This window comes from Periophthalmus magnuspinnatus, chromosome 14 (assembly GCF_009829125.3).
Source record: "Periophthalmus magnuspinnatus isolate fPerMag1 chromosome 14, fPerMag1.2.pri, whole genome shotgun sequence".
NCBI classification, from domain to species: domain Eukaryota; kingdom Metazoa; phylum Chordata; class Actinopteri; order Gobiiformes; family Gobiidae; genus Periophthalmus; species Periophthalmus magnuspinnatus.
Genome location: NC_047139.1, coordinates 26,061,969 through 26,076,360, shown reverse-complemented (window position 1 = coordinate 26,076,360; position 14,392 = coordinate 26,061,969). Strand labels below are relative to the sequence as shown.

General features: G+C 40.8%; 1 protein-coding gene across 4 annotated transcripts in view; it reads right to left on the bottom strand.

The window, feature by feature from the left end:
* The window catches only part of LOC117381163 (roundabout homolog 2-like), a 108,761-nt gene extending 94,873 nt beyond the window's left edge, over positions 1-13,888 (bottom strand). For 3 of the 4 annotated variants that reach the window (XM_033978054.2, XM_033978053.2, XM_033978055.2), the window contains exons 1-2: positions 13,354-13,473; positions 7,065-7,391 (exon numbers count right to left, since the gene is read on the bottom strand). In XM_033978054.2, coding sequence (XP_033833945.1) covers positions 7,065-7,391; positions 13,354-13,408 — 382 coding nt within the window. In that variant the 5' untranslated portion in view covers positions 13,409-13,473. Of the gene's footprint in view, positions 1-7,064; positions 7,392-13,353 lie in introns of all 4 variants that reach the window. The other variant, XM_033978050.2, reaches the window with a different exon arrangement.
* Positions 13,889-14,392: the final 504 nt, after the last annotated feature.

The following is a 14,392-nucleotide window of genomic DNA, read 5'->3' as shown; positions in this document are numbered from 1 at the left end:
TTAGCTGCATTTTCTGAGCCACTGGTTGAGATACAATGCTACAGCCCATTAGAAAATATGAGGAATGAGCGAAACTGAAGGGAGAGGTTTGGCTGTCAGAGCATCCCCACAGCACTTTCATCTGTACATCCTGCTCTTCTCTTCCACCCGGAGCAAGGCATGACAACTCAGGCTGCGGCAATATTGGCACAGTCTTGCAACCCCCTTAAGAAATAATGCAGCTACACAAGCAAGTAGCAATGAGATACTGGAATACACTGAGGGGAGCAACGTCTGCCTTTGTTATGAAGTGGAAAAACAAGAATGCAACCTTTTGACTTTTGCATGAAAGTGTGAAAGTGCTTTGCAAGTTATCTCCTACGTGTCTGAAACAATAAACGGAATTATTGTGCTTTGATGTTACTGTTCTGTGTGCCAATGTAACTTCAGTGCCTCTGAAAAAGCATTCTGAAACTATACTGTTGAGTAATTTGTTTATGGTGCACAGTCTGCAGTGCACATGGTGAGTCAACAAAGAACAAAATATACTCAGCTACCCCTGTGCCTTTGAAGACTATAAAAAGTCCAGCTATTACGGCTTCTCTATTAACCACAATATGGTGCAAAGCTACGGTCGAGTGGTCAACATTAGTAAACAGAACAAATTTGTGATGAGAATAAGAAAAAAGCGCTGCATGCACTACTTGCAAATGCAAGGCATATGCCGGCCATATGACGCCAAGCAGAAAATTAAAACCTCAGACTTTTTGGAGGATTCCAGGCAGCTGAAAGTCACTATAGCAATACACAGTGAAACGCACACAATTAAAATCATCCTTTGTCTTTAAATGAGAAATTAATGGTGTGCTAATGCGAAGGCCAATCATGCACTCTTTCCATAGTTAATTGAATTTGTGCAGAGTAATATTCTCCATACTGAAAGTGTCTATTTGATCTCTCTGCTGTGCTAAAGTTTTAGGGCTGTTCTTCTAAATTATAGAATGCCATGTTCTGTATAAGGCCAGCTTGAAAGTCAGCATGTGCACAAAAAGGCACACCAAATGAACAGATTTTTAGATGACCAAAAATGTTCACTTTAGTGGTTCACGCTGTGCTGTTCAAAGCTTTCTGGAAGCATATACAGAAACAAACTAGTTTTAACTCAGGTAGCATTATAATGTAGTGAAGTATACAGTGAATGATTTAATACATACAGACTAAAGGTGTTTTTTTCAGCCATCAAAGGGTTAATCTTAGCTACCTCTAATTCACAAAGTCAAACATTATTAAGGGGATTAACAAATCCTCTAAATAAACCAATGTATTGAATGTTATTGCAGTTTTACAGTTCAAGGAGCCCATACAGACAAAATGTAAAAATAAATAAATAAATAAAGCTTTTGCCTAAATTACATTTTTGAATTAATAGTCTTGACTGGTTGCTGGATTAAACTGGCAGTGCAACTATTGTTCTTTGAAAGTGAACGGGTTTACATTGAAGATTAAGACTGTGTCCTCTAGTCCTCCTACTCAATTCCAATGGAGCTAATAAATCCACTTGTGTGTGCCATCTCTTCCATTGAGTCATCTCCATCTTCGCAGCATTGCAAAGTGTGCCCATAGTAACACTTACAAAGCACCCTGAAAATGGATTCTGCAAATATAAAAACCAGTTTGAGTATATTGTTTTACGGTACGCTGCGAAATCCCCACAAAAACTCCCTGCAAAATCGGTTTGCTACAGTCATTGTGCTCATGAAGTCTGCCTCCTTTCAGGGTAGCAGCTTTAACACTAGTCTCCTGACAGTGGAGCGACAGTTTGGGGTCTCTGGGTTCTTTATAGAAGGGATTTGCTCAATATTTTCTACACCAGTGTACTCTTTCCAGGCGTGATTGCATATACTGTAAGAAGCCTCAAAGCTTTAACAGTAACCTCTTATCTTGTGGGCCAATCAATGCAGGATCCCTTAACACTCCCATGCCTACCGCAATCTGTACCATTATTTTCAAGGTATTCCAGCTTTGCACTATTGATTTAAAGGAAGAAAGTGGGAAAGCGAGCAAGCAATGTAAACAAAAAGTGTGTAATGTGGAAAAGCCAATAGAAAAAGACTGGGAACAAATGACACATGATAATATCTGGTCCCTATTAGATCACTTTTAGTACTTCTGTCTTTTACAAATAGAGTCCAGCAGAAAGCAAGTACAATATGAGCCACGGTAATATGAGCATCATAAATCGTACAGGGGGTGGTCTGTTCTGCAGCTTATCACAACAGAGGTCTTCAAGTTATTATGTCCAGAACAGGAAAGCTCTGGTGAGGTATGCCACAATGTCAAAGAGGGAACTTTACACACACGTCAAAATTAGTCTGGAACTAAACCAAGACTAGAACAGGACTAGACCAGCACTAGACCAGGACTAGACCAGCACTAAACCAAGACCAGACCAGGACTAAACCAGAACTAAACCAAGACTAGACCAGGAATAGACCAGGACTAGACTAGTACTAAACCAGGACTAAACCAGCACTAGACCAGGACTAGACCAGGAATAGACCAGGACTAGACCAGCACTAGACCAGGACTAGACCAGGAATAGACCAGGGCTAGACCAGGACTAGACTAGCACTAGACCAGGACTAGACCAGGAATAGACCAGGACTAGACCAGCATTAGACCAGGACTAGACCAGGAATAGACCAGCACTAGACCAGCACTAGACCAGGACTAGACCAGGAATAGACCAGGAATAGACCAGCACTAGACCAGGACTAGACCAGGAATAGACCAGGGCTAGAGCAGGACTAAACCAGGAATAGACCAGGACTAGACCAGGACTAGACCAGGACTAGACCAGGACTAGACTAGCACTAGACCAGGACTAGACCAGGAATAGACCAGGACTAGATCAGCACTAGACCAGGACTAGACCAGGAATAGACCAGGGCTAAACCAGGACTAAACCAGGACTAGACCAGGACTAGACCAGCACTAGACCAGGACTAGACCAGCACTAAACCAAGACCAGACCAGGACTAAACCAGAACTAAACCAAGACTAGACCAGGAATAGACCAGGACTAGACTAGTACTAAACCAGGACTAAACCAGCACTAGACCAGGACTAGACCAGGAATAGACCAGGACTAGACCAGCACTAGACCAGGACTAGACCAGGAATAGACCAGGGCTAGACCAGGACTAGACTAGCACTAGACCAGGACTAGACCAGGAATAGACCAGGACTAGACCAGCATTAGACCAGGACTAGACCAGGAATAGACCAGCACTAGACCAGCACTAGACCAGGACTAGACCAGGAATAGACCAGGAATAGACCAGCACTAGACCAGGACTAGACCAGGAATAGACCAGGGCTAGAGCAGGACTAAACCAGGAATAGACCAGGACTAGACCAGGACTAGACCAGGACTAGACCAGGACTAGACTAGCACTAGACCAGGACTAGACCAGGAATAGACCAGGACTAGATCAGCACTAGACCAGGACTAGACCAGGAATAGACCAGGGCTAAACCAGGACTAAACCAGGACTAGACCAGGACTAGACCAGGACTAGACCAGGACTAGACCAGGACTAGACCAGCACTAGACCAGCACTAGACCAGGACTAAACCAGCACTAAATCAGGACTAGACCAGCACTAGACCAGGGCTAAACCAGCACTAGACCAGGACTAGACCACGACCAAACCAGCACTAGACCAGGAATAGATCAGGACTAGACCAGAAATAGACCAGGACTAGACCAGGAATAGATCAGGACTAGACCAGGAATAGACCAGGACTAAACTATGACTAAACCAGCAGTCTACAGCAGGACTGGACTGGGACTACAATGGGACTAGACTAGGACTAGACCGGCACTAGACAAGGACTAAACCAGGACTAGACCAGGACTAGACCAGCACTAAACCAGGACTAGACCAGGACTAGACCAGGACTAGACTAGGACTAGACCGAGACTAGACCAGGACTAAACCAGGACAAAACCAGGACTAGACCAGGACTAAACTAGGACTAGACCAGGACAAGACCAGAACTAGACCAAGACTAGACTGGGATTATACCAGGACTATACTAGGACTAAACCGGGACTAGACCAGGAATAGACCAGGACTAAACCAGCACTAGAGCAGGACTAGACCAGGAATAGATCAGGACTAGACCAGGAATAGACCAGGACTAAACCAGCACTAAACCAGGACTAGACCAGGACTAAACTATGACTAAACCAGCAGTCTACAGCAGGACTAGACTGGGACTACAATGGGACTAGACTAGGACTAAACCGGCACTAGACAAGGACTAAACCAGGACTAGACCAGGACTAGACCAGCACTAGACCAGGACTAGACTGAGACTAGACCAGGACTAGACCAGGACTAAACCAGGACTAGACCAGGACTAAACTAGGACTAGACCAGGACAAGACCAGAACTAGACCAAGACTAGACTGGGATTATACCAGGACTATACTGGGACTAAACCGGGACTAGACCGGAACTAGACCGGGACTAGACCAGGGCTAAACCAGGACTAGACCAGTGCAAGTGTGAACAAACGCTTGGAGTCATTTGAGAACACAGGCAACCAAGTGACACTAATTGTTGCATAAATGCTCATTGTAATTGGCCAGTGTGCACATGTTTGGGTGCAACACACAATGAAGACGCAAAATTTCTGACAAACTTCTCTGAATAACTGAATGTGTCTGGCTGGCTGTCTAGGCCAGCAGTCTGGTGGATTGTGAATTCCCATAGCTGTCTGAAACGCCTCAGTGGAATAGTGCCACACTTTTCTAGTTTTTCTATCACTTTGAGAGCTTAGCTTCAAACCTTAGTTTGTTTTACTCGAGTATAAATAGGTACACATGCTATGGCTAGGCCTGTAACGATAACAAACTTTAAAGTGCGATACATTGCTGAAGTAAATATAATTTATGCCACTGATACAATAAACACAACATCATTTAAACCACAAAAACTATCCTAAATGTACAATATTGTTACACAAACATGAACTGCAATACATAAACAGACAAATTAAACTCTTTAGTACTTATTTTACATCTGTAATGAGTCACACAAGGTAATTCAACTTTTTATGACTTAAATCTTATTATATAGCCAAAAATAACCAAAAATTTCACAGTAGCGCAAAGAAAATGAACACACGCTAAATCCTGACCCCAGTATTCTTACAGCTTTCAAATATAGAACGATAAGTCCATTTAGTAATTATAATGACAGGTACAGGTATGGTTATAGTTAGTCTTGAGAAGAATACTGAATATGTGAATACAATCAGCCAGAGTCTTGTTTTCTGAATACTGAAAATACTTTCATGTTGAGTCGCATTATATTATAGTGGATTTATTTATTTATCACTAATTAAAGAAGGAGAAATCACACAAACCCTCACCACAAGACCAGTAACTATATTCTGAATAACACAAAATGAGGTTTGTGTAATCCCTCAGTCGTCCAGGTCTGATTCATAGTAAAAGCGGCTTGGATGAGCAGGGAAATGTATACTCCTACAACTTTTTGTCCAGTTGACAGATTTTACTTTTGGCTTTTACTAACACAAAATGAAAGAGTAACTGTACCACTGCACATGCATTTAGTTACTTCCGACACTGGTTTGGTAAACTTAAAGCCAGCTCCAAAAGCTTCTACCTTTGCTTTCTGTGGGTCCCTCCTATGTGGGTCCCTCCTATGTGGGTCCCTCCTCTGGTTAAAGACCTCGACACCAGTTGTCATGTGTCATAATGTGAATAAATTCTTTTGGGCATGTTCTAGGTCTGGCGAGCTTAGCGTGTTGTCAGGGCACCATGTGTATGAATACAGCTAGTGAGACCTGTTTGGATGACCTGTTTGAGTAATGTATGGGCAGCTCTGTAAACGGCTCGGGGGAGAGAGAGGGAAAGATAGAGGGAAAAAGAGAGAGAGGTGGAGAGAGAGGGCTAGTATCTGAACCTCGCTCTCTCTCTTCCACTGTTTGTATCTGGAAAGCTGCATCCCGCTCCAAGCCAGCTCTCTCCCTGTGTGGGAAGGAGGAAGAGGCGCTCAGGGCTATCCGCATTTCCATTATGTGCTAAACTGAGCTGATTTCTTGCCATGAACAAGACGCAGAGACACACACGCTTGGACGCACACATGCAAAGGCAAATATACTACATGCATGCACGCACACAACACCCACACTGCTCTGGGCTTCTGGCTTTCACTGGGATATGCCACAAAAAACAGGAAGTTGGGAATTCTAAACAAACAGAATAAAACAATTGAAACACAAAACATTTACTGAACCTTTGCCCTTTTGTGAGATTTGTGTTTGTTTGTAGTGTGAGAATGAGCACTTTAAAGAAGATGGGGTGGAGTACAGACAAAGCAAAAGTGAATCAACAAGCTGGGGTCGTAGCGTTTAACATTCAAAAATCGTCGGTGCAGAAGGCATATTTGAGGAAGACTGGTATCCTAACATGTTTTTAAATTGTAATAAAAATGAATTCAGTACATACAGCTAAGGACACAATAAGGTCACAATAGCACGATGTATTTTAGTGTCCCAAACATAGTATGAATAGCTCAGTCAATGTTGTTTCTCGTGTCTGTGAGTACATGTTAGCACAGAGATCAACGCCTGTGTCTAACTTTGAGACTACACTAAATAGTTGGTAAAAGGGTTAGCAGTAAAGTGACACTGGCTACGTTCACATGCACGCTAAAATGTGATTATTATCTGATATCTGGAGCTTAAAGACACTTAAAAGACATTAACATTGCGTATTCTGATGTGAGTAATCAGAAGGACCATAATCAGAAAGAAATCAGGTGATTTTGCTGTCTACATGTTGTTTTAACAGTCTATTTACAAAAGAAATCTGATAATAATCTAATTTTGACTGTGCATGTAACTGCAGCCGATGTGAAACAGTAACACTGCAGTAGTTTATATGATGTGATGGATCATTGAGATTACACCCTCTGTTCATAGTGTGTTTTGCTGATACCACCGCCCCACATTCCCTTACTTGTTGCCCGGGGACATTGACTTACATGCGACTTCCAGAGAAGCGTTGCGGCTCACGGCCTCTCCTAGATAGTTGCGAGCGATGCACACATAAGTGCCATCATCAGGTTTGCTCCGTCGGCCGTGGACGATGCGGAGGAAGAAGAGGGAGCCACTTGGCAGCAGCATTCGATGTGAGCGTGAGTTCTCGCGATCTGTCTCCACGCGCTCTCCGTCTTTGTACCATTCCACCGTGGGCGTGGGACGTCCCTCTGCCTTACAGTTTAGGGTGGCTGGTTCCCCTTTGGACACAATCAGGTCAGAGGGGTGCTCCACGATGCGAGGGGGGGAGTCCTCTTGACGTACACGAGACCCTGCAGGGAGAGGGTACAGAGCAGGCAGCCATTAAGAGACTCAATGGGAGACATAAATAATGCATTTTAATTTTCTTCAGCAGCACAATGATGATTTCCTGAGCCGTGTGCTATTAGAAAAGCAAACATGGCTGTGCATATAATTATACTCTCACTGACTGTTTTTAATAAAGCAAAGAGTTCATTTTCAATCTCTGTCTTTTTGTCAATTCTGCTTAAATTCTGCTGACAGACCCGAGGCAAGAAAACTTTAGGCCAATATCTCTCACTAAAGAGAATCACCCAGATCTGCAGACGTAGTACAAACAGCGAATGGTATTGTGATCTATAGTGGGAAGTCAATTTTGCCCTCACTTCTCATGGACAGCTCTACACAAATGATACTATCGTCCTCAGCCTTCTCTTATTTACTTTACACAGACAAGAGCTGAGCAGTCATTACATCTCATTAGCTTTTTCATTAACACGTCCCATCAAACACTAACATCATCAAACGTGTTGTCTTAGAGGCTGCTTACACTTGGTACTATTAAACAAGAGCAAATACTAGTCATTTCTCTATCCAGCTTCATAAGACACAGATTTTAACCTCACAAAACCTCAGTAAATGCTTTGCAAATGTCACCAGTTCCAATAAGTCATAATATGTCTAACCTTGGTCCATATCTTTCTATTCATCTATCTATGAAGAAACCAGAGCCAAGTCTAATGCTGATGTTAATGCCACCTTTAAATGTCACAGCAGAGTGACCCAAATGCATCCGTTCACTGTTTGTTTGAAGATAGGACAACATCACAACCGTCATCTATCGCACAGTGGGTGAGCATACAACAATATCTCTGTTAAAAGCTGTGCGGATTCTGTTTTCTGTTTGAAAAATAAACTTTGGCTGAAACATTATTTATGAAAATATGTTTTTCTTTTTCAGTGTTTAAGTACTGGTGTCATGGTAGTACCCGTAGTGCTGGTAGTAATAATAGTGCCAGACGTAGTTCACGTTAGATTTTACAATACTGTGGTGATATCATGGATATATTATTAATATTTCCTGGTAATGTGCAGTTTTCATACTGGGTTAGAGTTTAGTATATTATCATGAAAGAATGGTCCTGTTTCCACAGGCAATTACCATTATTACACATTTAGTTACCATGCTAGTTCTACTGTATTACCATGCTTAAGAAATGTGCTATGTTAGCTTCCTAGTTTGTGAAGTTTGTGAAGTTCAATAACAGCTTATTGAACTTTCCAATTGGCGACACAGTGGCTGAGTGCCTAGCACTCTTGCCTCATAGTAAGTAGGTTCCTGGGCTCGAATCCAAAGCCTCCCAAGCGGGCCTTTCTGTGTGGGGTTTCCATGTTTCTTCTTGTGTCTGGGTAGGTTTGCTCCAGGCACTCCAGTTTCTCCCATCAACCCAAAATATGCAAATAAGTTGACTGTCCTGACCAAGTCTAGTTTAAGATCTGGAGAAAGGTCCCCAGGCACCACACTGTGAATAGTATAGAAATGTATAGAATGATATTTATGTCCTTAGAGAAACATATTCTTTGTGGTAAAAAATAAATAAATAAATAAATAAATAAATAAATATATATATATATATATATATATATATATATATATATATATATATATATATATATATATATATATATATATATATATATATATATATATATACACACATATTATTATTATTATTATTATTTATTTATTTTTATTTATTTTTTACCGCAAAGAATATGTTTCTCTAAAGACATAAATATCATTCTATACATTTCTATACTATATATCTGTATCTATATATATTACGAGATGGAATAATTGTGTGTTTAATCATGTTTCTCTATGAACAGCATAGATCACATCTTACGACCCACAGATAGTGGGTACTGCATTGCAATGGTCTTGTTATAAAAGAGCTGAATGTATGCTCAAATAACCTCCTGTGACCTAATAAAGTTTATAAACGGCAATGTCCACCATACTGTTATTGAATGGAATAATTAAAAGATGAAAATACTCAGGCTTTTTAGTTGTTGTAGACCAATTCAGACAGTCTTTAAATGTTAAGAGGTTTGTTGACAAAAAGCATTCCATTAACTGGCGCCAACACACTAAACAGTGGTGATACATAATGTTTTTAACAGGCTTTTAAAACCTTGTACATATGTCTCAGGGGTGAACAGCATTCATGTGGGTCCCCAGAGACACACAAACAAATACACATTTTGTGCAATAGTCACTCCTTCTAATTGGATGTCCCATTATCTGGCTCTCCACTAATGTACAGTTTGGGATTTGCTCAGTCTGACAAGTGAATATAAATGAGATGATTTGGGTGGCACAGTGGTGGGTATACTCTTGTGTAGAAGCACTAGGCAGAGTTCAATGAGGTGCTGTCACTCTGTTATGGACCGTGATAGACTGAAGACCCTCTCCACAGAGCTGCTTCCATTTGCCTCTGTGGAGACTGGAGCCGCCATGACCTTGAATATGAATGAGTGGAGATAGAAGACATGAATGGAGGGGTAATTGTTTTGTCTATGTGGCCCTTAAGGAGAGAGCTTTTCCGCAATCAAAGCCACAAGTCTTGTTGACTTCTATGAGGCCACCACGCTCAAAAACATAATGACTAAAACTGCAATATAATATACAAGAAAACAATGAAGACACAGATCCAATCTTGCATTTGTTAAGGCAGTGCACAATTATGGTGACGTTTCTTTAGAAAAATGACACCGTTTTAGCACAATGGCGAAGGTTATCTATCAACAAATAATGCTTGTCTGTAATACAACTAGGGTGGCTTAGTTTTAGGGCGGGGTAACAGCATATTGTACCAGTACTACTGGAGCCTAAAACAGGTGCAGAAATAATACAATATTATAAAATATTTTCTGATTTTGTTATTATTATTTTTTTTTTTTCATTCTATATAAGGATCAATACAGAAATGGTTAACGGAAAAGTACTATTCAGGTATCGGTATTCAATTCTGAGGAAACAACTTATGAAATAGTTATAACTTTTACTCACTAGTATTGTGCAACCATAATGTTTCGTTCTTTCTTTTTTTCTTTCTTATTCTTTATTTGTCAGGAGCTATGTACAAATTCATTAATCTTACAAAAGAAAAGATTATTTTTTTATCACATTTAGCTAGTGCTACTTTCCATCTGCAGCCCCTGGTTAGGTGAACAGACATTAAAATACACATTTCATTACAATCACATTCTAAGACTATCAGTTCATCATTAACATTAGCAGGAAAATACAATAAAATGTCCCCATGTCCAATACATGCTACATGCCACATGCTACATGCTACACACATGCTCGAATTGTGTTTGGGTTGCTGTCCAAGGTGCTGAATCTGTGTAAATGTGTACAATACTGAAGAATTATCATATATAAAATATATCTCCCAGTTGCCCTACTCTATTTGAAGTGAAACTATCTTGCAAGAGTAAAACATGTGTCTTAATCATCTTGAGGACTAACAAGCAGAAAACATAGTGGAGGTAATAGAGCTCTGGGCAATTCTAACCTGTCAGACTTGAATCAATAGTAAATCAATATTACAGACTTAATCAATACAAATGAGGGCTAAATTTAGTAAATGTGCAAACCATGTCCACATACAAAGCCAGTCAAAACAACAGAGTCAATCAGTCAAACTGTCCAGGATATTTACAGTTATGAGTAATATGTACTTGACCCTGTGTTTGGACTAACTACTGCAGACTATTTTTTGGCATTTCTTTCCCTTTTATTTATTTGGGACCCATTATGCTTAGTATTTATTGTGCTATTGTCATTGCCAAATAGCTCAGAAAGAAAATGCAATGTCAAGCTGTACTTTGGAGGCTGAGGGATTGTTATTAGAGGTTCATGCATAAACATGTCCATCTGAAAAAGAAATAAAACACAAATAAAATAACTAGGAACCATTGTGAGGTTTTTTGATAAAGTAATCTGTGAGAAAAATCAACATTTGTCCCTGAGGATTGGAATAAAAATACAGCTAACTTGTAACACATAAATAGTCAGTTGACTGAATATTTTTATCATTCCTTCAGTGCACAAAAAAGAGATTCATTCTGACTGGTAACTACATTCTGTCTCTACTGGGGACAAGGATAGTATTAGGCTGAGCAATACTCACTTATGTATATAAAATGAGTGAGTTTCACCTCCACCAAGGCACCCATTCTGTCTCGCAATGGTCTAAATACAGAGCTCATTTATGCCAAACAACTGCTACAGAGTCGCTGTCCATGGTCCTGAAGCTCTCCAAAAGCTTAGCACTAAAAACTAAGCATCATTTTGGATAGATTTGACCGGCAAATTTCACTTTAAGGAATTAGCTTGCCAAAGTAACAATGTCCTCACTGTCCTTGGGTGGTATTGGCACTGTTTTACTGCCACCTTGACAGCTCTAAATCCAAGTTATTGAAGTGTCCTTTGTCATTTAGTATTTTACACTGAATGAAAGATGCTAATGTCAATATTTCCTCATTAAAACATGGTCGGATGTAATAAACAGTGTGCGCTAATTCTTTAGTCGACTGCCAATAAAACACTTGGAGAAGGGCAATACAATGACGCAAGAAAGAGTGTCGACCACAATCTACTCACCACATCAAGTGAGATGACTGAAAGTAATTATTATTTATATGCAGGAAATGTCACATATATTCACCTCTATTGATATTTTTTATGTTTCTAGGGAATTAATATTCAGGACTAGCTGGTGATTGGCTCCAGTAACATTCACTACTGCCTATCAGTAACTGGAAAGCGTGTATAGGACAAACACTCATCCTCCCTAACGGCCCATAGATTATCTATAGTGTTGCCAAAGGAATAATCAGTCATGCGCTGCCAATTAACATATCCTAGAGGCGCCGTCTCACAGATGTTTCGCTCAATTGGAGAACACCAAATCAGGCTCAAAATGTTTACCAAAATCCCAGCTTAATTAACAAAACTGCCAAATCTGCAGCATCTTCCGCTAATAACAGCACTGAGATTAGTCTGGGGTTGTATTGTTCAAATGTAGCTGACAATGCCATGGATTTGGGTTGTGAGACAATAACAATATTAAGTTGTGTTATGAGTAGGAAGTCCGTTTCCAGACGCAAAACAAAGGGTGCATGCTAAAATAAACAATAGGGAATCTCAAATTTAGTCTCAAAATAAGCAGGGAACTGTAGGCTGCGGCCATAGGCACCACCTAGATTCATGTAACACACTGACACACATTCTAATTGTGCCACTTCTGAGCTGAAGGGGTACACAGCATTTCACAGGGAGAACATTGTATGGAAGATCCTTGGAGCAGCTTATTTAAACACTTATAAAGAACGTAGAGGCCATGCTTGAACAAACAAATCCCAATAATCAAATAGATACCTTCTATTTCTTGGCAAATTTCATTCAAATTAGGAAAAAGGCAATTATTATGTGCATCTCTCAACACAGTAATGGAATGACTCTGCATAATACGAAAACATTAGTATGTAAATCAAGATATAAGGTTCGCTTTGATGAATAAATAATGCATTCTGTGCTTTAAAACAATACAACTGCATGGTTTATATAACTGCCCCGATGTGGTGCAAACAAAAGCAATAGTAAAGCTGTCAGGCACTGTATTTAAGTAATAAATGCGTTCAATTATGGCACTCCTCATGAATAAATAAACTTTCATTAGCCACACAGCCTGGAATCAGGGTTTAAATGGGACTTAATTAACATTGCTTTTGTGCTTTTAAATTGTCTCTGTAGAAGAATGCACAAGATTTTCAATTCACTAAATTCACTGTTGCGTGTGGAGTGTGTTATCTTCTACACTTGACCATGGGTGCATTGCTTTGGTGATAACTGTAGCTTTTCTGCAACAAGAAATTATCCAGTTGAAAGGAGTTGTTTTGAAAGAAAGATTGAGAACTTACCTTGTGTTTGGGTGCATAGAAGTCCATAGAGAAGGATACAGTGTAGAGGACCCATTCTGGCATATTGGCCCCGTATCAGCTTATCGGTGCATGGATTCCACTCCAACGAAAACAATCAATTAAGAAATCAATCCAGCTTTCACTCGTCTGACTTTCGTTCAAACTTAGTCAACCAAAACAAGAAAATACTCAAAATCTAACGCTAAACAACATCTTCCATAAGCCCATTCTTCCTCTCCGAGTCCTCTGTCTCCAAGAGCGCACGGCTGAGGGTCTGCTCTGTCTCCTACTCTCTCCGCGCGTTGGAAATTTCTGCAGTCACCAATTGTAAAAACATTCACCGTCTGACGCCCAAAGACATACCCAATTTACAGCCGCTCACCCGCTTTACGACGTCCTTCACTCACACTGGAGAAAACAACAAACCGCGGGGAAATGTGTCCATTCTGGCGCGGGACAAGTTGTGGGGGAAAAAGAGATGAAAGAGATGGGAGCGAGCCAGAAGTGAGTAGTAGTGGCTGCACCGCGCAAAGGCACCACCACCACCAGCAGCAGCAGCAGTCCGCCAGTGAGCCAGCCCCTCCTCTCTGCTCCGTGCGCTCTGCTCTCTGCTCCACCACCACAGCCACCACCACCACCACCACCACCGCTCCCACCGCTCCCGCAGCTGCCCGGGGAGAGGCCAGTCCTATCAGAATGTGTCCGCTGCGAACTGTGGGTCCCTGAGTCTGACCCGGAGCAATGGACAGTTAGCGAAAGTACAAGCCAACCACCGGAAATTGGAAGTAGTTTTGGAGAGCGCGCCGTCTGGGTAGAGGACTTATTATTTCATGAATGGATTTTGCACCAGGGGTTATGCGTCAAGATTCTAGCTGTGTTTTTTATGGAACTAATTTTCATAATTTGGCCATATGCACAGTGTGGAATTTGTGTGGATTTACTCTCGTGTTGAAAGAAGCAATTCTCATTATGGTCTAGTTTGGCAATTGGTGTTGTAATGAGCTGCCCATTTCTTTAGGCTATGCAAGATAACAAACCC